This window comes from Rhinolophus hipposideros (assembly GCF_964194185.1).
Source record: "Rhinolophus hipposideros genome assembly, chromosome: 18".
Lineage (NCBI taxonomy): Eukaryota > Metazoa > Chordata > Mammalia > Chiroptera > Rhinolophidae > Rhinolophus > Rhinolophus hipposideros.
The window spans coordinates 43311764-43333703 of NC_138064.1; the positions used below are offsets into that span (position 1 = coordinate 43311764).

Below are 21940 nucleotides of genomic sequence, written 5' to 3' on the forward strand. Positions count from 1 at the left end.
GGCACCTCAGGTGACTTTGGAATACTCAGCCACTTTGGTTTGATATATAGACAAGGAGTTTGCATCTTTGAATGTTGCTTGTGTGACATTCAAGAAGTTAGTTTGCAGGTTGTTTGGCTCCTTGCTCCTACTTATTAATAGAAAAGACCACCCAGATGCTCTTCTTTATCAACTCCAAAACTAATCATCCATGAATCTCCCACATCAGGGTCTCTGCACAAGCTCTTTCCACTCCCAGGAAAATGCTCAGATTTATCCTTCAGGTCAGAGCTTGTATTACACTTCCCCACAGAAGCTGTTTCTGACCCCTGATGTAAAGCAGCTGACCTTGCCTTAAACATTTATCCTGTCTTTCATCATACTTTGTACATTTATTACTGGGATTATTAGTTTAATAGCTAGAGTGGTTCAACCAGTATTTGCTACATAAAGAAATAAGGTCGAGCAGTTCTTCTATTTAAGATCTCCCTGTTATTTCCAGGACGACTTATTCTTCCTTCTTCAAAGTCTCCTTAATTTCCTGAGCCATCTTCTTGTACTGCAATTGTTTGTATACCTCCATTCTATAATATTCACTTTGAGGTGGGAGAACGAGAATTTTCATCTTTTTACCTGACTTATATACTATCTATCGAATGTTTGAATAAATATATACCTCATAGAATATTTTAATTCTGTGTAGAGCCTGCTGTATTATATGAAATGTAAGCTTTGTCATAGAGAACTGTGGCATTAAGGGTCAGAGAACTTTATGGGGGAGAAATGAGACCCTGCTCAACACATGGAATCTTCTAGTACTCTTGGCTGTAATCAGATATGCTGAGTAGAAGTTCCCACTGGAAGCTACAATGTATCCAAAGGAAACTTTATTGAAAACATGGAAAGCCAACAAATTGTATAAATTGTGCAATAGATAAGTGTTAACTCTGTAAAAGTCTTTCCATATGATGGTTCAGTGTTGTCACTTTAGGGATCAGTGTGGGGTACTGGGTGTATGGTGCCCTGTGCCATGGGATTTGGCTCGCATGATACGCCCTGTCAGCTCTTCACCCCTGCCTCCTGCTCCTATGTTGGTCTGAGGTACCATCTCTCTGTCTTTAAATTTCTGTGTCTCACCATCCAAGGACTTTCAGAGTTGATATTTTAAAATATTTCCTCCTAACTTATTTTCTATGAAGAATTTTTAGCAACTGCTTTCATTAGCCTGAGAAACTGTTTTCCATATCTTTAAATCTCTACATAGACAATTGGAATGACAGCGTAATATTGTTATTTAGAAGTACACTATTGTACACCATTCTCCAGTTCAAATTGTTATTATACCCCTCTGTTTGTTTGTTTATTTATTTATGTATTTATTTACTTACTTACTTATTTGATGTTCTCTTGTTACATTTCTGCTTTTGTTTTGCTGACCACCTGGGATTAGTATTCTCACCTTGGATCCACCGTTTTTTAATACTTTGCCCAAAGCAGCTTTTCCAGATGTGTCAAGAGCTCTAGAAAAGAGGTGTCAGATGAAGGGTTTTCTTCCTTTATAGGTTTATCTCACTTGTTTACATCTCAAGTGGACACTCTGAAACTGAGGCCTGCCTGGCAGGAGAAAGCTCTCCATACTTGTCCTCTACAGCTTAGCAATGGGTTCAGATTTGGTTCTACTTTCCAGAAGTTACTTTCTTCCGGTTCAGAGATGCTCAAGACCTCTTAGCTATTCCATAGTTGCATATTCTGCATAGAGATAGAATCCAGCCACACTTCCCCTACAAGGAGCCAAAGATTGTCACCTAACATCATAGAAATCTGCTTTCATGTCACCCAAGTGAGTTTAGAGGAAGGGAATTCAGAATTTATAATTCTCCAGTTTATTTAACTATACAGCACAAATAGAATATGCTTTAGGTAGGGGGGGAAGTCTTGGGTTTTGCTTAAGCTTCATTTTTTCAGAAAAGACACACTTGTGATCATGTTTCTAAAATAAGTTTTTAAATAAACGATTTCTCCCATAGTTTTATAGTGAAGGATTATATTAGCTGTATGGATATTCTGCATCAGTAGATGACACTTGTAAAGTGTGGAAAAGGTATTGTTTTCATGGACATTTTTATTGTTGCAGAGGGAACATTAGAGATCATTCTGGTTAATAAATAATCTCATTCTTCCTTTTGTAGATATAAGACTTAGGTGGGGGATCCCCAGTCTGCTAATTCAAAAACTGCCCCCCAATTCACCTTATCTTTTAATAGTAATAAATTATTATGAACACCCCAATTTTTGGAATTTGATGGCATTTTTTTTCTCATCTTGTTGGTTCATGCTCATAATTTTTAACACTTTATGCTCATAATTTTTAACCAAGTTTAAAAGGTCATAAAGTTCAATATAGCAAAAAAAACAAGGTGGAATATGAATGAACAAAGAACTTTGTCTCAGATGCCGAGATAGCTCAGCTGCAGAACTTTACAGAAGACAGAGTGGGTCTTGGCGAGTCATACAGTGTAGGCCCCATCCCCAAATCTATGGCATTTTAGACCATGTCAAATGATCTTCCACTTCTAGACAGCCTTTAAGAGAAAACCACAAAGGGAAATGGAGTACATGTCAGCACGCCTGAGACTGATCTTATCCAGAGGATCAAGGAAGTCTTTATGAAGAGTTTAAATTATATTGAAGCTACTGCTTAAGTTATGAATAGGAGTTAGAAAAAAATCTGGAAGAATCCTGTCAGCAGGAGGAAGAACACATACAAAGGCCCGGAGGCAGAAAGGAGAAAGGCAAGTCTGAAGATGTGAAAAGAAGACCAGAAGGACAAGAACACAAAGGAAATAGGCAAATACAGTCATGATGGTTGAGATTTTAGAGTGAGGTAATCTCAAAAAAGATCATGGCAGGACTTAAAGGCCATGTAAAGAAGTCTGGATTTTGTTCTAAAAGTAATGGGAAACCCAAGACAAGATGAGGGAGTTTAAAAGTACAGTGACTATATAATTTAACATTCAAACCATGAATCTTTTGAGTGCAATCTTTTATGTGCTGAGAAAACAGCCACAGACTGGATTGTCTGGGACAAACCAGGATGAGAATCATCCTCCCCAAAGGCTCCTGTATACAAGCTAATTTTCCCTCTTATGGAGGAACACCCGGGTGATACAGTCTGTATTCGCTGTTGCACTTGACTGGCCAGGCTCACTGAACAGAACTGTTCTCATTCCTTCTTCCGTCCTTTTGGCATTTTGCTCCCACTCAGTTAATCATGCCCATCCATCCAAAAACAGAAAAGTGGAACCTTTTACCTTCTACACGAGACTCTGTCTGACTCTTCACTCTCACATCCATGTAGCCTTTCTCACATTTGCTATGACGATTCAGTGAGAACAGCATCTCTGAGAATTTCATCATTCTCAAGTTGTCAGAGCATAGTCTCCCTATTCCCCACCTCGCTCCCCAAGCTGACAGAAAATTTGAGAGGCTGAGGCACTTTTTATGCTGCATTTAATACTGCTCAGACTCATGTGCAGGGGAAAGAACATGATAGAAACCCCAACATGTAGGTGTTGAAATGGTCTGTCTGATTTGAAAAACAAGAGGGTATCCGATTGCATTCACAGAGTAAGCACCCCACCCTGCTTTGAATCATGGCTTTAGACTCTTCTACTCTTTACTTTATGACCTTGCTTAGATTGCTAGAATTAGCTGAATTTCAGTGTCTTTCTGTGTGGAACAGGAATAATGTCAAGGCCTAATGCAAAGGCTTAGAATGCAAATTAAATGAAATAATTTTATAAAGACCTAGAAAAGTCACTCATACTGGTAAACCCACAAGCCGTAGTTATTTGCAACTCTTATTTTTGAGCAAGTGTGTGTTTTTTTTGTTGTTGTTTTGTTTTGTATTTTTTTTTTGTTTTAACAACAGGCTTTCTGGTCTCTCTCTGCCTTAGGAATTAGGAGCTATTACAGTCCGCCTGAAGTTTTACTGCTTTTGTCTTTATCTGCCGGTTTGTCCTGAAAGGACAGGTGAAGTTCAGTTTCTAATCCAGTTTCAAAATAGCCTCAGGGAAAGGTTGGGTCACTTAATCCCACTCTACTTAATTCTTCTGAGATAAAAATTTAGGGGAGGGAATGTGATGGTTCGGTGTGGGGTCGGAGGGATGGTGGATGGGGGGAGGGGGGTTCACGGTGTGGGGGATGTGGATGATGAACGTCTAGGTGTTGCCTTGTTTTGTACACCTGAAACTAATAAATAAATAAATTTATGAAAAAAAAAATTTAGGGGAGGGAATTATTCTGTGGGTAGCAATATCTCTGAAATAAAAGATATCCTAAGGATTTATTACTTTGAAATATAGATGTCCATTCTGCCTGAGGGAGAGCTGAGGTTTAGGGTGAGAATTTCAAGTGGGCTAGCCAAACAGAACAGTGTGGGGCACGTAACAATGGATATTTCAGTCAAGGACCACATATACCATAGCATTCCCATAAGATTATAATGGATTATCAGCCAAAAGTTTGTGATGTTGAAAGAAAAGGCTGGACCCAACTACAGTACTGACTGCTAGCTCTGGGTGGTTTAAACAGACTAGGAATCTCACCATGCTGTCCGCCCACCGCGCTGGCTGCTGGGACAAAGAGTTGTCCAGGGAGGGAGAGGAGCAGGCCGGGGAGAAAGGGAGCCGGAAGCACCCCCTGCACGCACAGACCCACAGGCAGTACACACTCATGTACACACACTCACTTTCCTTCCTCCCTCTCCTTCCTTCCCTCTCCTTCTCTCTCCTCCCCCTCTCCCTCTTATACTCATCTCAAGCTTTATCTCTCTGGGTCTCTTGATGTGCTCTCCCTTTCTCTCCCCTTCTCTCCCTTCTCTCTCTCCCATTCTCCCTCTCTCCTCCTGACATCTACTCTCCCTCCCAGGGTGCCTCTCTCCACAGCCCTTCTCTTGCATCTCCAGGGCTTGTGGGTGGATTTGCACAGCCTCTACTATACCTTTTCTGTGCAGATACACAAATACCATTGTGTTACAGTTGCCTAGAGTATTCAGTACAGTAACCTGCTGTACAGGTTTGTAGCCTAGGAACAACAGGCTATATATCACATAGCCTAGGTGTGTAGTGGGCTGTACCACTGGGTTTGTATAAGCACTCTATGACAAAACCACCTACAGACTCCTTTCTCAGAATGTATCTCCATCTTAAGTGATGCATGACTGTAACAAAATGTAAGGTGAGATTTGGAATTGTCGTAAGGTCATGGTATCTTCATATTTACATCCGCTTATTTGAGCAAGTATCTAGCCTGCTGTGATAAGAGCTCAATAAATGTGTGTTAAATACATAAATTAATAGCCCATCAAGAACTTTAAATATAATTAATGGATAACCATTGTGTATGCTTCTAATAGAGAGACCCCTTGGAGTTGATTTTCAATCAAGTAATCTTTTGTTTATTTTTGAAATCTGTAAAAGGTCAAACATAATTTAGAATTCTGTGTAAATGAGTCCCCCTTCTCACAGTTTAACAAATATACATTATTCATAAAAAGGACCCTAGACTCTCTGCCCTTCTCCACCAAAGTCACATTTCTGAGCACATGAATGAGTTCTTATTGACTTAAGTCATTTCAGATGTGAAGATCATTGACTGGGTTAACAGAGAACAAAGGTTAGTACTTACTGTGGTTCAGGATAGAGTGGTATTGACAGAAAGAATGCATTGTTGTATATTAAGCAATGCTGTAATGCTACAGTCGTGTGTTAACTATATTCAGGTGGACCCAGAAACTTACTTTGCTAGGGTTTATAGTTTGGGGGAATGTGTTTTCTTCCAGCCTTGGTTAAATTCTCAAGGCTCACGGTAATTTCTATTACAAAGAAAAGTCCTTGTCAGTACATGAATTTCAGGTAAGCATATTGTGCTGCAAATTTCCCCTCAGAGAACATTGACATGGAAAGCATTACAGTAATTTTCCATCATAGAATGCTACAATAATATAGATTTCAGGATAGAAGCATACAGGGTTTTATTTGTTTGTTTGTTGTTTTGTTTTGTTTTGTTTTTTAATACTGTTTCCCAGGAGATTTTCCCAGGGATTTACACTGCCCTTTATGGGTCCAGTGCATTTTCTGGTTCCACATACTCTCAGCCAAAGTTCCTTCTCAATCAGCCGAGCATGTCCTGAGAAATAACACAACTAGTTGTACCTCCAGTGCTGTAAAAAAGGATGACATCGTTATTAAGATTTAAAGAACTGTAGGTCAGTGCCACTCTTTCACTTGCTTAGATGACAAACCAGTAATTGTGATTTCCTTCTCTCTGTAGCCACATCATTAAATCAGTCATTTACTCTGTGGCCAAATCATTGAATCACTCACTGACTTAAGTTGGACCTACATTAAACCAAAATAATGGATTCTTCAGTGATTCTTTTTATAGATAAAAATCCTCAATGCTTTGAACTCATCTCTATAGTCTCAAAAAAAAAAAAAAAGTTTGTTATTTCTGTGTGTGTGTGTGTTTCCCAGGCCCCAAAGTTCAATTATGGCTAACTAACAGCACTTTAACAAAATAGCCTCGGTTTCTAGGCTTCTAACAGGGGCACTTCTAAAGTAAATCTCCCTTGGTTAACAGCTGTCAACTGTCAATGAGTTAAAGGTAATTAAATTTGAACATAGCTTTATGGCTCAGAAAAATAGATAAAACCCTTCGATCAGAAAGGTCTTAAGTTAATGCAGTTATTACCCCCTCTGGTATTTGAATTAATGCAAGAAATTGATTATTTTCTAATGAAACAGGTAAAGAGGAGAACTGGCATCGTTTGTTACAAGTAGAATTCAGTTGAGGCTATTTTCCCAGCTGAGATCACACTCTGGGTTTTGTTTTATTACAAATTAGGAAGAGATGGGAAAAGAAAAGAAAACAAAACAAAAGAGCATTTTGAAAAAAATACCCAAACTAAACACACCATGGTGAGAACGTAGTAGTCAGTGGCTGTGAACATTCCAAAGATGTATCAGTTAGTAAGGATTTCAACAAAAGGAAATGAAAGCCTCAATGCGAGGTGCCTAAAAACATGCAAGGATTTTTGAAAATATTATATAACATAAGTAATCTAGTTATCGAGCCCGTTCCTGGGTTAGTTCAGAGGTTGAAGGATTTCTTAAGTGTGGGGACAGAGCCAGGGATGCAGTTTCCAGGCTCTCGGCCTCACATAGAAAGGTGCTGGCTCAGGTAGTAAATGGCCATCAACTGTGATTGGATGGCCAGCAGCTGTCGCTAGTTGGCCGTCAGCTGTGACCAGTGAGCCGTTGGACACTAATATAACTGCTGTGGCTATGCTACCAGAAAATGGAGGGCTAGCAAGAAGATGGTGGCTGAGTTGGCAAGCGCGGATTGCAGTTAGGATGGCAGGTTGCGGACAGTGTGGATCCAGCCTCCAGTGAGACTATAGTGCTGCCAGCGAGAATATAGCAGTATGACTCCCCCATCTATGGCTCTGTGGGTGTTCCTTTTTGGCCTTGTCATATCCTGCGTTCTTATGTGGGTAGTGGGAGCTGAGATCCCTCAGGCCGCTCCGCAGGACATTAAGGAACTTGTTTTTTTTTTGTTTTGTAAATTTCTGCTTGCCATTCTTAGCTAGCAATCTTCTTGGTAGCTAAGCAGCTACAAGTATCCTATGTTCACATACCAGTGTGCAGAGGCAGGAAGAGAAATCACTTCTTTTTTTGAGCCAGTTTTTAAGACCCAAGAGACCTCTTGTAATACCCATGGCAGGAAGCTCCCCTTTAAATCTCATTGACCAGAACTTGCCGCATTTAAACCACTCACTGGCTGGGGGTGGGACCAGTATGGTTATAGATCAGCTCTGCCAACAGGAGAGAAAGGAAAATATCTTTTAGACAAAGGGTCAACGGTGTCTCCACTGAAAAGAGCATACGTTGATCCTCTGTTATGGCCGGTGCTAGAATATCCTTTGAGCTATCTGTTAATATAAGCAATTTATACATGAGGAAATCAAAACTGGGAGAAGTAAGGTAGCTATCTTAAAATTGCATGTTTAGTAAGTGATAAAGCTGGGATTTCAACTCAGAATTGTATGACTCCAATTCTGTAATCGCTCCACAATATCACACCATTGCCTCTACACCGCGATTCGCTCTCAGTTTCAATTACAGAGCTACTGTCTTTGGATCTAACAATCAATTCATCTCTTTGCTTTGCTTTCACTTCAGACTTACTCTTCCTCAAAACTATCTGCTTGTTCTGAGAGCTTCACACAATTCATGAGAAGAATTGGAAATCTCTACTGGCAGATTTAATATTTCTAATGGCAAACTGGTTATCTAAATTTACATGTTCGTGAGACATGTCTGTTTTTATTTGAATTTAATCTACCAACATTCAAGTGATCTCTCCCCCAAAGAAATTTTGAATCCCCACCAAAGTAGTAAAGGCACGTTCATTTCTCCTGTTCTTAGTTTACAATTTTAGGGAGGGGAGCATTTATATATTCCTTTTACCCCAAGACTAACTTTATATAAAGTCATTCCAAATCATTTATTTTAAGCATTCCTCACATCAACTGTTCCCTTTCATTTCTAGCATATCAGGTCTTTATTGACATCATATCTGGAACAACATCTCTTAGTTTTCTAGTCTCACATACTCCAAAATTATCATGCACACTCAAAAAATTACTTTCCTTAAAAATGATTTTATGTTACTCGTCTGCTCAAATAATTTGAGTAGATTATTCTACATGTGAAAAAAATGAAATATTAAATATATTAATAAATATAAATCAGGAAATGTATTGCTCCATATTTTCTCCCCTTGGAAGGAATTGTTCTACTTATTTTGCTGGCTGAAGCTGAATGTCTTCTCCCACGTCCTAACAAAAGGTAACCCGTGTAAACCCATGGCACTACAGGACAGGCACCCTTTGCGCACTTGATGTACATTAACAATGAAACCTCACAACACCCCTACTATGTAGGTACTGTTATTATTCTGACTTTACAGATGAAAACACTGGAGTACAGAGGCATAAAGACATGTGCCAAGTACATAAAGAAATGAAATGGCAGAGCCAGGATTCAGATTCCAGTGGTTAGTGCCGGAGGCCCTGAACTCAGTCACGATTTATGTCTTTCGTCTGGAGAGTTATTTATTGAAGAGGTATTTGTTGAACATCTATTCTGCACCCTACGCTATACCCTACTCTTGATGTGTTTTACAGAAAAATTACCCAACCATGAATCTGCACCATAGGATAAAAGTAAACTGTATAAATACCCTGGATTTTAGTCAAAATCAAGTCAGCTTGTGTCTTCTCCAACCTTTGAGAGATAGTTGTTGGATTCTTTCTTCTCTCTTATGTTCTGAGCATTTGGATTTTCTTTCCTATGTCAGCAATAACCTCTGGTCTAGCAGGAGCTGACCTTTTGCCCGATGAAATCCACTACACTTTCTTGCTCTCCTCCTGAAGGAAGCTGTTCCAGTTCCTAGGCCCGTGGCACAACCACTGCCAACTGCACTGCCTGTCTGTGATGCCTTGTGGGTCTCAGCGCTCGGTCTGCACGCTGCAGTGCTCAGCATCTCAGATCCCCCATTTCCAAAGATTTGTTCTGTAGTGCCTTGTTTAAATAATCTTTCAGTGTATTTTGTTCTTGTACCCTCTAATGATCGACTGCTCAAGATTCTTCTGAAAAAGTTTTTCTAATTTCTCAATAGTTTTTTTCACATAAACAGTCCTATACTTTACTGTCAGATGGAAAGAATATTAGAGCTTATCTTTTAAGGTCATCTGTTAGTAATTTTAGGGATCTTGCTCCTTAAATTAAAAAAAAAAAACAAACAAACTAGGAAAATACTTGTATGTATTTTATCTAATTCCATATGTTCTTATAACATGATTCAAACTTGATAATATCAATACTAATAGTAATAATTATTAGACTTTATTGAATACTTCCTCTTCCACTCATTTAAAATATTTGCATGTGTTAAATCAATTAATTTCCACGGGAACTCTTGGTAGAAGGCACTATTATTGTAGCGTTTTACAAATTTAGGAAATTAAGGCACAGAAAGGCTAAGTAACTTGTTCAATGTCACAGGAAGTTAGACGCCATAGCCTAGCTTCATAATCTCAGTGGCATTTTCAGATTATTGGCTAGATATGTAAGTTCTTGAAAAATATTATGGCAGACATTCTAAACTGATATTCCCAGAAAATAGGTTAGATGCGTGACTTCTCTCTATCTTCACAGGTAAAATATGGCCCAAGTGCTCACAGAATGTAGTTCATGGCGTCCTATAAGAATTGTTACAATTTCCAATTTTGGTTTAAGTCACACCACAGCCCTTTCAGAATTTCTAGAAATGTATTTGTTATTCAATGACAGAAAATTTAGAAATAGTTCATCATTGAAACAGAAATCCCTGAAAGCAGACACGTTTATAGAATTTGTCATTCTGTTAGGATCATAATTAAAAGAACAAAGAATGAATGGAAAAGTCTTAAATTGTGCAAAATAGCATTTTGACATTAAAGAAAATTGAATCTTCTATAGTTATTGATTTTTTAAAAAATTTTATTGTCGTGGTAAATTCATTGTCTTCAATGTTGAACTATACAGGCACATTTAATATAAAAGAAGGTAAATGACCGTTAGTCACTGACAATTGAGATACTAAAATCGAAAAATTCAGGACATCTGAAAATTCATATTTATCCTTTTGATATATATATATATATATATATATATATATATATATATATATATATAAGCATTTTGTCATTTGAACAACATTGCCTTCTGAATGAGGTGTAACGGGAAAAAATAAGTTTCTTTTAAACTAATTTATAGAAAAATGTGTTCCGCTTGTTAGAATTATGTCGAGGAAGTAAGGTAAATCTTTAGGAAATAATCATGAAACAATGTATTGCGTTCAACAATGAAACATTAAGAGAGGCTAGGAAGATATTAACACTGTCATTGTTTGTTTGTCGGTTGGTTGGGGTTCTTTTGTTGTTGTTTAGTCTGCTCCCTTACTATATATTTTTTGGTTGATTTGTTTTAACTAGTTTTGAGATGATAACAACAACCAGGAATAAAACTGAGTTGAGATTCCTACAAAATGTGAATAATTTATGATCAAATTGTATCATCATAAACTTTAACATTGCATTCATTGATTTATGTTTTACTTCAGCATAGAGGGAATAAACATTTCTTCGGAGACAACTCTATTTTAAAATTAATTTAGGAGGAAAAGGTGTCTTTACTTTTTTGGTAAATATTTCTATAAGGTAATTTTCATTAAAATAATAGAATCATAGAACCAAGGTGCTCTGTTTTCACTTGTCTTGTTCCCTGTTTTAGAGCTTCGAGAAACCAAGACTTCTGAACACTTCAGCCTGTCCCACCACCCTTTAGACTACAGGATATTATTAATGGATGAAGATCAGGACCGGATCTATGTGGGCAGCAAAGATCACATTCTTTCCTTGAATATTAACAATATAAGTCAAGAACCTTTGAGTGTAAGTTTATTACTTCCACGAGGGCGGTGTTGATCCCCATGTGTCCTTTTTTCTTTAAAAACTTCAAATACAATAAAAATATTATGTATTTCATTAGAACAGTAGAGAACACAGGCCACACGTTAATAAGTAATCAGAAGTTAGTACTTATTTCAAGGATCGAAAATATAATCAATTCAATTCTCCTTGTCTGATTTCATAGTATTTAATAATCTAAAACCTGAAGCTAAATGACAAAGCATTTCCTGTGTATACAGATATAGAAAGAGAAAGAGAAAAGCATGGAGTGTAGCATGAAAAAATGGTCAGATTAAAGGAAGAGCTACCACGTCATCTGTGTGGAATCCAAGAATGCCTTAAAAGAAGCCACATGATTCAATGCCTGTTCTGTGATCAAGTGTGGCCTGTATTCATCATTCTGCTTCACAACAAGGAAATAAATTGAGCTTCACTGGTGTAAAGAAATAAAAGTAGATTAATTATAAAGTTATTGCAGCAAAGAGATTTCTGAACTTATTATTTTAACAATCGGCAATGGACAAGTAAAAAGTATAATCACTGCCAGACCTGACCCAAGGCTATAATGACTTGGAATGCTAATACAGTTTCAGAGAGATACTCTCTTATATTTGTATCCAAGTTATTTTTGCTGTTGACATATCTAGGGGCCCATTTTAAGGAACTCTACCAGCCCGAACGTGTGGTTTACCAAAAATAATATTAAACTGAGATGGCAATATAAATGTAAATTCATTGTGATATAAGCAGTTGGGAAAAGTGGACTATAAATCAAAAAGAAGGAAATATATGTTACATTGCACACATTAATGGCATTATGTTTATATTATACCATTAGTAAATGGGCACATAATATTGAAAGGCTGTTGTTGAAAGCAAAATTAATGGAAGGAATAAAAACATAACTTTTAGAGTAAAATAAGAAAATATTAAGTTCATAAAATAAAAGAAGAAAGCATTTTGAAATATGAATATAGACATACCTTACAGAAATCTGTTAGCATAAAGTAAATGAAGAGCATTGAGCTGTCATATATACAAGTGAGATTTATACAATCTTTATTTTCCTTTTCTGAGCAGGTTTTCTGGCCAGCATCTACAATCAAGGTCGAAGAGTGCAAAATGGCTGGCAAAGATCCCACAGTGAGTGCTTTAAAAACATAAAAAAAAAAACACACAGAAAAACAAACCCCCCAAAAAAACATAACTTAAATATTTGGTCTTTGAATCCATGTACCTTGAGTGCAGCCAACAGTGAGACAACGGGTGTTGGTGTTTTAAATCCTCTGCTGGACACATGGTAAGAAATGTAAATGCAAAGTGATTGGAGCTCTTAAACACTGTAATTTAGAAATCCCTGACTGGGTAAAAATTTCCTGCTTTGCTTTCATTATTGCACCCTGACACTTTTCATGATGGATTTCAGTAATAACCCTTGTTCCAAGTGGATTCAACCTGTGGAATTCTCAGCAGGCTGCTGAAATAATGATAATGCAACTATCTGGAGCAAGTCCCAGATACCATGTGGGCTTTTTCGAAGAAAGATTCTCAGCGAAAGGATTGTGGTTAGCCTACATTCCAGAAGCATAAGTCACTAGTGATGATTGGTATCTTTATTAATTAAAATTAACCAAAAAGCCAAGGAACAAAAGCCGAGGCAGATAATAAATATCAATAAATTTTCAGTGTGCAACACTTGTACAAATCGTATTCCTTTATGTAGGAGTCCATATAAAGTCAAGGAATAACTCTGTATTGATTCCTATAAACATCTTGCTGAAACTGACAGACTTCTTGAATATTGTAAGAGAAATATATGGAGCAGATCTTTAATGCACGCAACCATTTGATGTTTATAGTGAACCATATATGTCATTTCACCTTCTTATCTCAAATCATGAAAAATAACACAATGGATCCAAGTATCAAAATCACCGAATCTTATACAAATGACTTGGTAAAAAAGTTTCTTCATTCATCTATTCATTCTTTCAATCATTAATTTAACACATATCGACTGATCATCTATTAATACATCTAGCATAGTATTAATTTTGTGCCAAAATAGACATATTTGGCTCTCATCAACTTTATTATCTTGTTGGAGATGTCAACATTAACCAAATAAGCATGGAAATACATGATAATGCAGGTATGAGATTGAAATATGGTGAATGGGTAGCAAAATTGGTAAATGTATACACACACACACACAATTAGATCTGAGGTCATAACAAATAATAGCCTTGGCTTAGTGTCAAAACTTTTGACTAAACCCATCATTATAAGTGTACAGGTAAGAAATGCTGATTTCAGGGACAAGGCTGTGCCCTGAGTTGGTGACATTTCGGAGATTCATCAAGTTGGTTCAAACAAGGAAAAGACTAATCCTTTTGGAGAGAGAAACCATGGAAACTTATTTTTATTGCCTCTTAACTGTCCCAGGTAGAAGATTCTGCAAAGGTCAATCTCAAGCCTGGGCTCTAGAAGACCCTGGAGTGTAGAATCTCTAGGTCTCAATGGAGGGTGTTCTTGGCAAGAGGTCTCACCAGGAGTGACTGGGCTCTGGGTCTCACCTGTTCAGTTTCACAATTCACTTTATAAGAGGAATTTTAAAGTGGACGGAAGGAGCTTGCAGGAGCACATTTGGTACCCACAGGATTTTCTGGACCACAATCTAGAGGAAAAAATAGAGAAAAAATGTGGAAGAAACATTCAAAAGCATACATTCCAATTGCCTCCTGGGGAACCAACAGTAGAATGAAGTATAATGTTGTAGAGTACTTTTTTTTTTTTGTCCCGTGAAGCTATTATTTTCTTAATTATGCATGAATTAAATTATTTTCTTTCACTCTCTAATGTGTATATTTTTCGGACTGATTTGTATCCGATCATGACTTGCTTTTTGCCACAATAATATCCTGTGGCTATAATTATAGGATTTAATTGTCCTTTGTTCAAAAAGACTTTTACTTTCCATTCATACAAACTACCACAGGCAGATTATGTAGGATTTGGATTCCTTTTCACATTCTCATTCCAAAAATTGCTGTTGATTTTCTGAAGAATCTTAGCCAACTCATTTGAGTTCTTTCTTCCTTTGGCAAAATAGAAATGCTCTGTCAATTGCATTCTTATAAATAAAAGTTGTTAGATGAAATCTTCAGTGCATGCTTATGTTTTCCCATAGTTTCACCATGCTGTAATATCATTCATAGATATCTTTAAATTCTGCTTCACAGCCAATTAGTACATACAACATGAGTAACCGGTGGAAGATTCTGCTCTACTACAGCCAACATCGTTGGGTCCTGGGGAATAATAATCAAACTAATTCTTTCAAATACATGTTCTGTCTACGTGAGAGAAGAGAATGTTTGACAAATCCATCTCATTTCATGCATGCCCTTTAATCAGACTGCAGGAAAAAGGCCAGTGGTAGAAAAATTAAGCTAAATAAGCCTGTAGAAGTTCTACAGAACAACATATTTTCATTACACTTTTCAATGAAACCACATATTTAAAAAAATCTCAACTCTTTTGGCATAAATATCTTAAATATCTAATTACTTCATATTTTATATAGTTACTTCATAGTCCCACATTTTAAAAAAAAAGTGGGAACTGAATATTTTAATTGGCATGGATCAGTTATTGTGAAGAAACCAGAGATGAATAAGATGGAGTTACTACCGTTAAGAGTCTTTACAATATACTAGAGATTCTGAGACATATATGCAATAATTATCAAATAACAATAGCCAACATTTAATGGAATGGGCAAAAAGCACTGTTCTAAGTGCCTTATTTTAATCCTCATAACAATGCTACAAGATGGATATTATTAAAATAATGAAACTGAATCACTAAGACAGTGAGGAACTTACTCAAAGCTGCACTGCTAGCAAGGGGGGGGGCACTGTCTAACGGGCACATATGGCTCTAGATCCTGCACCCTTAGCAGATAAAACATGCCGCCTCACTAGGAAGAATATGGTAAATGCTCAGGAAACACATGAAAGGCAAAGAAAAAAACACATGGTAACTGGGATGCTTAGGAAAGACTTGCTAGACGTGATGGCAACTATGTGGTCTTGTGCTAACATTTCCCCATATTTTATTTTAATGATACTGTTACCCTTTCCCTCTTTCAGCCTTTGGTACATGCTACATGTAATTCTCTTGTTGTTTAATTATCTTCCTATATTTTTAGCCTGGGAATCATCTACTCATTCTTTCAAGAGAGTGCAGATGTCACTTCTCTGGAGAGTCTTTTCTCCCCACCTTGGACTGAGCTGGCTTTCCTCTGTGTGTGCACCTGAAACACTCTAGCACTTACGTCACCAACTTTTTTAGCTGTAACTCTCCCCTCATGATTGGAAATACTTTGTATCAGTAAGTGTCAGTATCCCCAGGGCCCAAGTCTGTATCTAGCTACTTCATAAAATTTAAACAAGGTCTGAAAAAAAAAAAAATGGAGATGGAAGCAAGCAAGCATGGGAATCTGTTCCAAGCGATTGTCAGATGTTGATGGATCCACACAGTGGATGATGAATTTATTAATGTCCTTAGATTAATAATGTTTGTTGTAAATTTATTATGCACATATTTTATGCACATTATTTATGCACATTTTGGTTAAATGAAAAAATTTGCTTTTTAAGTGTTATATTAATCATCTACTAAACAAAACATAAACTAGGGATAATTAAAATCCAAACTGCTGTAACAACTGAAAGAAAAAATTAAACCCAGAATCAAGCACCTTAGTCCTTGAATTTTTTTTATTTATATCAGATTTTAAAGTTATAAAAAAATAATTATTTTAAAATAATTCAATATAATTTAAAGTTTGACCCCAGGGAATCATATATCATAATACTATAATTACCTAATAATCATAAAGAAAAAAAAAATGATCTTGGTGGGAGTGTAGCTAATTTTCTGCCTCAGCTAAAGAGACTATAACCTATCTCCCATTTTCTTTTCTACTCCAATGTATTCACATTCTTACATGCTTCATTTATTTCTAAATGTTAATATTTTACTCATGTTCTAAATACATTGAGCTTAAACGATAGGACACGCTGTTAAATATATCCAATGAGATAGGGTATAATGATTGTTCTAAGTATATACTCTAAGGTATCATTGGAAAATTAAGCAGGATTACATTTATTTAGGCATATAAAACATATATTCATTACATGCACACAATGTCAAACTTAATTTATTAATTGTAAATTATCAGTTTCCCTTTTTCTTGTGACCAAAGGGTCCTAAGTACTGGAAAATACATTTTCTTTAGTAATACATTTACCAAAATACCTTGATTTAATTCCTAAAACAAAGAAGTGTAGGTCAAGAAGAAAAACATGATGTAATTTTTCCCCATTATATAATATGGGCCATGAAAATTCAATATTTAAAGCCTGATTCACCTGTGCTCCAGGATATATTTTTAAAAACATCTATTTTTAAATTATATAACTAATATATGTTCGATACAGAATCTTTGAAGGCCTAGAAAAGCATGTGGAAAGCAACATAAAACAATCTCTTATTAGCTCTTTGACCCTGGACACTTAACCTCTCTGTGTCTTAGTCCTCTTATCTGTATAATGGGCATACTCATAGTACCCAACTTACTGGGTTGTTAAGAGGATTAATGAATTAATATTTGTAGAGAGTTTAGAACAGTACACAGCACACAGTAAATGGTGTATTACTGTGAAGTAAATAAAATAAATTACGTATCCAAACATGATAAATTAAAAATTGGGGGTATATCCTTACAGCATTTTATTATATGACATATACGAGGTGGGACAATTAACTTCACAAACTCATCGTAGAAAAAGTGCTACATACCTCATTGCTGATATCACTATCATCACCTTCAAAGTACTCCCCTTGGGAAGCTATGCACTGACGCCAGCACCTAGTCCACCCTTCAAAGCAATTTTGGAACTTTTTCTGGAATGGCCCATCAGAGTTGTTGTCCTATTGCCCTTGATGTCCTGAATGTCATCGAAATGTCTTCCTTTCAATATTTTCTTGATCTTCAGGTAAAGAAAGAAGTCTTTGGGGGCCAGATCAGGTGAGTAGGGAGGGTGTTCCAATACAGTTATTTGTTTACTGGCTAAAACTCCCTCACAGACAGTGCCGTGTGAGCTGATGCATTGTCATGATTCAAGAGCCATGAATTGCTGGTGAAAATTTCAGGTCATTTTTGTCTTTTTCATGCAGGCTTTTCAGCACTACGAAATAGAAACTTGGTTAACTGTCCGGTTGGTACAAATTCATAATGAATAATCCCTCTGATATCAAAAAAGGTTAGCGACATCATTGCAAAAAATTCACGAACTTAGTTGTCAGACCTCATATGTATATAAATAAAATGGTATTGTGTTTTGTATAATATTAGCAGCCTGATTTTTCATTCAGCATTGTACCAGGAAATAGTTTTGAAACAGAGTTAAACAATAAAAAGAAAGCATACGTGGTACTGAATTTCACTGAAATCTCGTTCCCCAAACCTTGATGGGTGTCTGCTGTGGTAGGAGCCTGTACTCAGCTCTGTGCAGGACAAATGCCCTCTTCACCTCACAGGTTTGTACTGACAACTGGAATCAGGACTATGTGCATGTAGGAAAGAATCTAAGGTCTAACCCTGTGTGTATTTATTATGTGCCAGATACTACTTCAGATGCTTTACTGTTATATCGCTCACAACCAATATTATCATCACCATTTACAGATAAAAAATTGAAGCACAGACAGGCTAAATAAATGTCTTGAGTTCAAATAGCTAACAAAAGATAAAGCCAGGGTTTGAAACTTGGTCAGCTGGCTCTGAGATTTGTATACTTAAATCCACTCTCTATGCCCATCTGAAGACTGTGGCGTGATGACAGACCAACTCTAATTGCCTCTCTGGTTTCATCAGACAATAATCGTCTATCCTCTCCAAGCACTATTCCCAAGTAAATCATGCATTGTCATGCTTCCATTTTTCTGTGCATGCTCTTTTTTTCTGTTAGAATCTTCTTTCCTTATGTTTTTGCCTTTCAAAATCTCTAGCTTATGCTGCAAATTCAACTCCAAAGACACCCGTTTCAAACCTTTACTCTCAGTACACCATTTACTGTCAGTACAGCATTACTCATTCTCCCTTCTTTCCTTCTGTAGCACACTTGGAAAAGCAAAACCCTATTTTAGCCTCTACCACAACCTGAGGTAGTATGCCCTCCTTTCTTTGGAAGCAGGAAGTGAATGCATTCATTCCAGTGTTGTTAGCAATGTTTTCAGCGCTTGCCTACACCGCGTTCATAAATGTTTGCTGAATGGAATTGACAGAACTGCCGTGGTCTAGATCCAAAACAATGTGGACAGAAACTAAGACAATGGAAAATGGGAAGGACCGAGGGCACAATTTTTGATACTCAACTGATTCCTTTTTCCTTTTGTGTTGTCTCTGTCGGGTGGTTGTGAGGAGTACACTGAGCATCATCAGGTCGCATGGGAATCTGTCTCAGGGTGAATAAACCTCTTCCTATAGAAAAGCTGCATAGTGGAGGGTAGCCCTGGTTCAAGACCATACTCAGTTACTTACTAAACCTAGAGCACGTCATTTAACCTCTTTGAAACTCAGGTTTTTCATTGCTAAAATGGGACTAATACTTTGATTGGAACATTTCTTATGAGGATAAAAACAATTAACATCAAAGAATTAAGAGTTCTGTAAATATTAATAACTCCCCCTCTAACAACTATTAATTGTTCACACAATGACAAATTGTAAAGTGGTCAAAAGTACAAGATGTGTTAGACACATCTGTGTTTGAAAATCTGCTTTACTCCTTTCTAGCCATTTGGCCTCAGGCAAGTTAAGTAAAAAAGCTATAAGCTTTATTTTTCTAAAAGGGGTTGATTTGTTGTAAAAAAAAATGAACGAATGTAAAGTGCCTAAGTAGTATATAATATGCTCAATAACTGTGAGATATAAAGGTAAACATTCAAACCTCCTGGGAAATAAAAGAGGTTAAATATATGTAATGACTGTTCCAGTCTAGCACATAATAAATTCTCAACAAATATTTGCCACAATAAGCATATATAATAGATATAGATAGATATAAATATATACATGAAATAAGTATAATCTGTATTAAAAATTTCAAACAGATATTAGTGACTTCTTTTTTTAGTTTTTACCAGTACTAGTAATTCATGACGGTAAATAGTCTACAAAACTCAAGACATTACAGACATACCTATTACTAATAGAATTGGATTGGATTGATGTTTTATGGAAACATATTATATACAGAATCCCAGAATGACTAAACTTGAATGTGAAAAGAATAAACACAAGTCTCATTGCTCACAGATACCCTTAACATAGACATATTATATATACACTGTACTTCATCTATGCTTTTTCTCTGGAAAAACACATTATCATCTGCAGTTATGTAGTCAATTTCCAGGAACCTCTATAAACAGGTGTCAAGATACAATGACACTATATATTTAACAAAAGTTCTTAATGTCTTAAAATAAAAATAAAGTGTATAGTCTGGTTTGTAAGGTTTAATTTCGTTGACAGCGGTGTTAATGATTGATTATTTGATAACAAAAACCAATAACAGAAACATATGTATAAAATTACTACATACGAAAATAAGCATATATTTACTGTCAAGTAATAATGAATATAAAAGGAGAAAAAAATATAAAATAATATTGACTTTAAATGTAAGTTCTATTTTAGCAAAGCCTTTTAACTTTTCTAATAACATAAACAATAAATGTCCATTATTATAAATTAGTAAGATACAAGGTACCAAGAAGAGGGGAAAAAAATACACCTATGGTCTCTGACTACCCCTGAGAAAACCACTGTTACCTTTTGATATATTTTTTCTTAAAACATTTGTCTTAGATTTGTAACACTATTTTTAATAATGTTCTTTGAGAGAAAGATGACTTTGTGAAAAGAGCAACATTCAATCTCAGGCTTAATTAATTTGTAGTCAGCAATGGAGAGTGAGTCCAACAAATGTGGAACATGCCATGATTATTTCAGTCACAGAGATCTGCATTTGGTGCTGACAATGTTTATGTACTCCTGCAAGATCATAGTCAACTTATAATTACAATAATTTTGTATTCCGTTGAAGGACTAAATGCAAGTTCCAATGGTTGGACTGGGAGCAGGTGAGAAAGGAGATTTTGGAGAAGAAAGTATTTCAGGACATCAAGGGTAGAGAGATAATGATTGTATCATTTTTTATACAAAGCAACAATGCTACCACTTTTTTTAAAGTTTGTTTTATTCACAAGTTGTAAAGTCCAATAGTGTTTGCCATTTTGTGCTGATGATAATAATCAGCTTTGTATAAACACAGTTTCTTTCAAAACATGTTTATGTATACATAGTATGTATGTGTGTCTATAGTTTTTTGAAGGAAGTTTGAGGAGACAATTTGCTGTAGTTTACAATTTCTTAACTTTCTCAGGTAAAGATTAAGTTCAGAATATGAAAACTTACACAATATATAAAAATGAAATATGAAAGAAATATATCATTTTACTCATTATCTAAGTTGGACTACTTTCTTCCTGAAATAAAGCAATGTTATAAACCATGCTGTTCTCTGATTATCTTCTAACAAAAAAGTTAAAGCAAAAAGAAGAATGTATGGCAAAGTATTACAGTAACACTTACAAAGAACAATAAAAGTCATTGGGTTACTAACCACTTACTTACCTATTTTTTCAGCATGGCTGTGGGAACTTCATCCGTGTAATTCAGGCTTTCAACCGCACTCATTTGTATGTTTGTGGCAGTGGTGCTTTCAGCCCAGTCTGTACTTATTTGAACAGAGGGAGGAGATCAGAAGTAAGTGTAACAATTTTTCATTCTTACTTTTGGATAGTGTCAAAAATTTCTTAAAACTGTATTTTAGAGTAAAAACTTAGAAATATCATCAATAGTCATAAAAAAGTTTCAAGTCCTCTAAACACAAAATATAATTACATTTTGTGTCCAAGTTGCTTAAAATACAGCCTTTTGCCTTCAAGGTGTGTGTGTGTGTGTGTGTGTGTGTGTGTGTGTGTGTGTGTGTGTGTGTATTTCTGAACGGAAAACCTAAAAAGTAAAAGATAAAGTGAAAAAATGGTGTAATTTCATAATTAATTAGAATATAAGGTATTGGTAATATTTGCTCCAAATTATAGAAATATTATAGTATAAACTCACTTTCTCACATTTATTTTAAGTAATTTCTCATTTATCTTTCAAATTTGGTAAGCTTTTATGAGATATTCAGAAATGTGTAAACCAGGACGCCAGGTATCTTTGCTGAAAAGAACTTT

General features: G+C 36.0%; 1 protein-coding gene across 3 annotated transcripts in view; it reads left to right on the plus strand.

The window, feature by feature from the left end:
- SEMA3C (semaphorin 3C) overlaps positions 1-21940 on the plus strand; it is a 183011-nt gene that overhangs the window by 74137 nt on the left and 86934 nt on the right. For all 3 annotated transcript variants that reach the window (XM_081080112.1, XM_081080114.1, XM_081080113.1), the window contains 3 exons: positions 11379-11539; positions 12638-12700; positions 21345-21464. In XM_081080112.1, coding sequence (XP_080936238.1) covers positions 11379-11539; positions 12638-12700; positions 21345-21464 — 344 coding nt within the window. The remainder of the gene's footprint in view (positions 1-11378; positions 11540-12637; positions 12701-21344; positions 21465-21940) is intronic.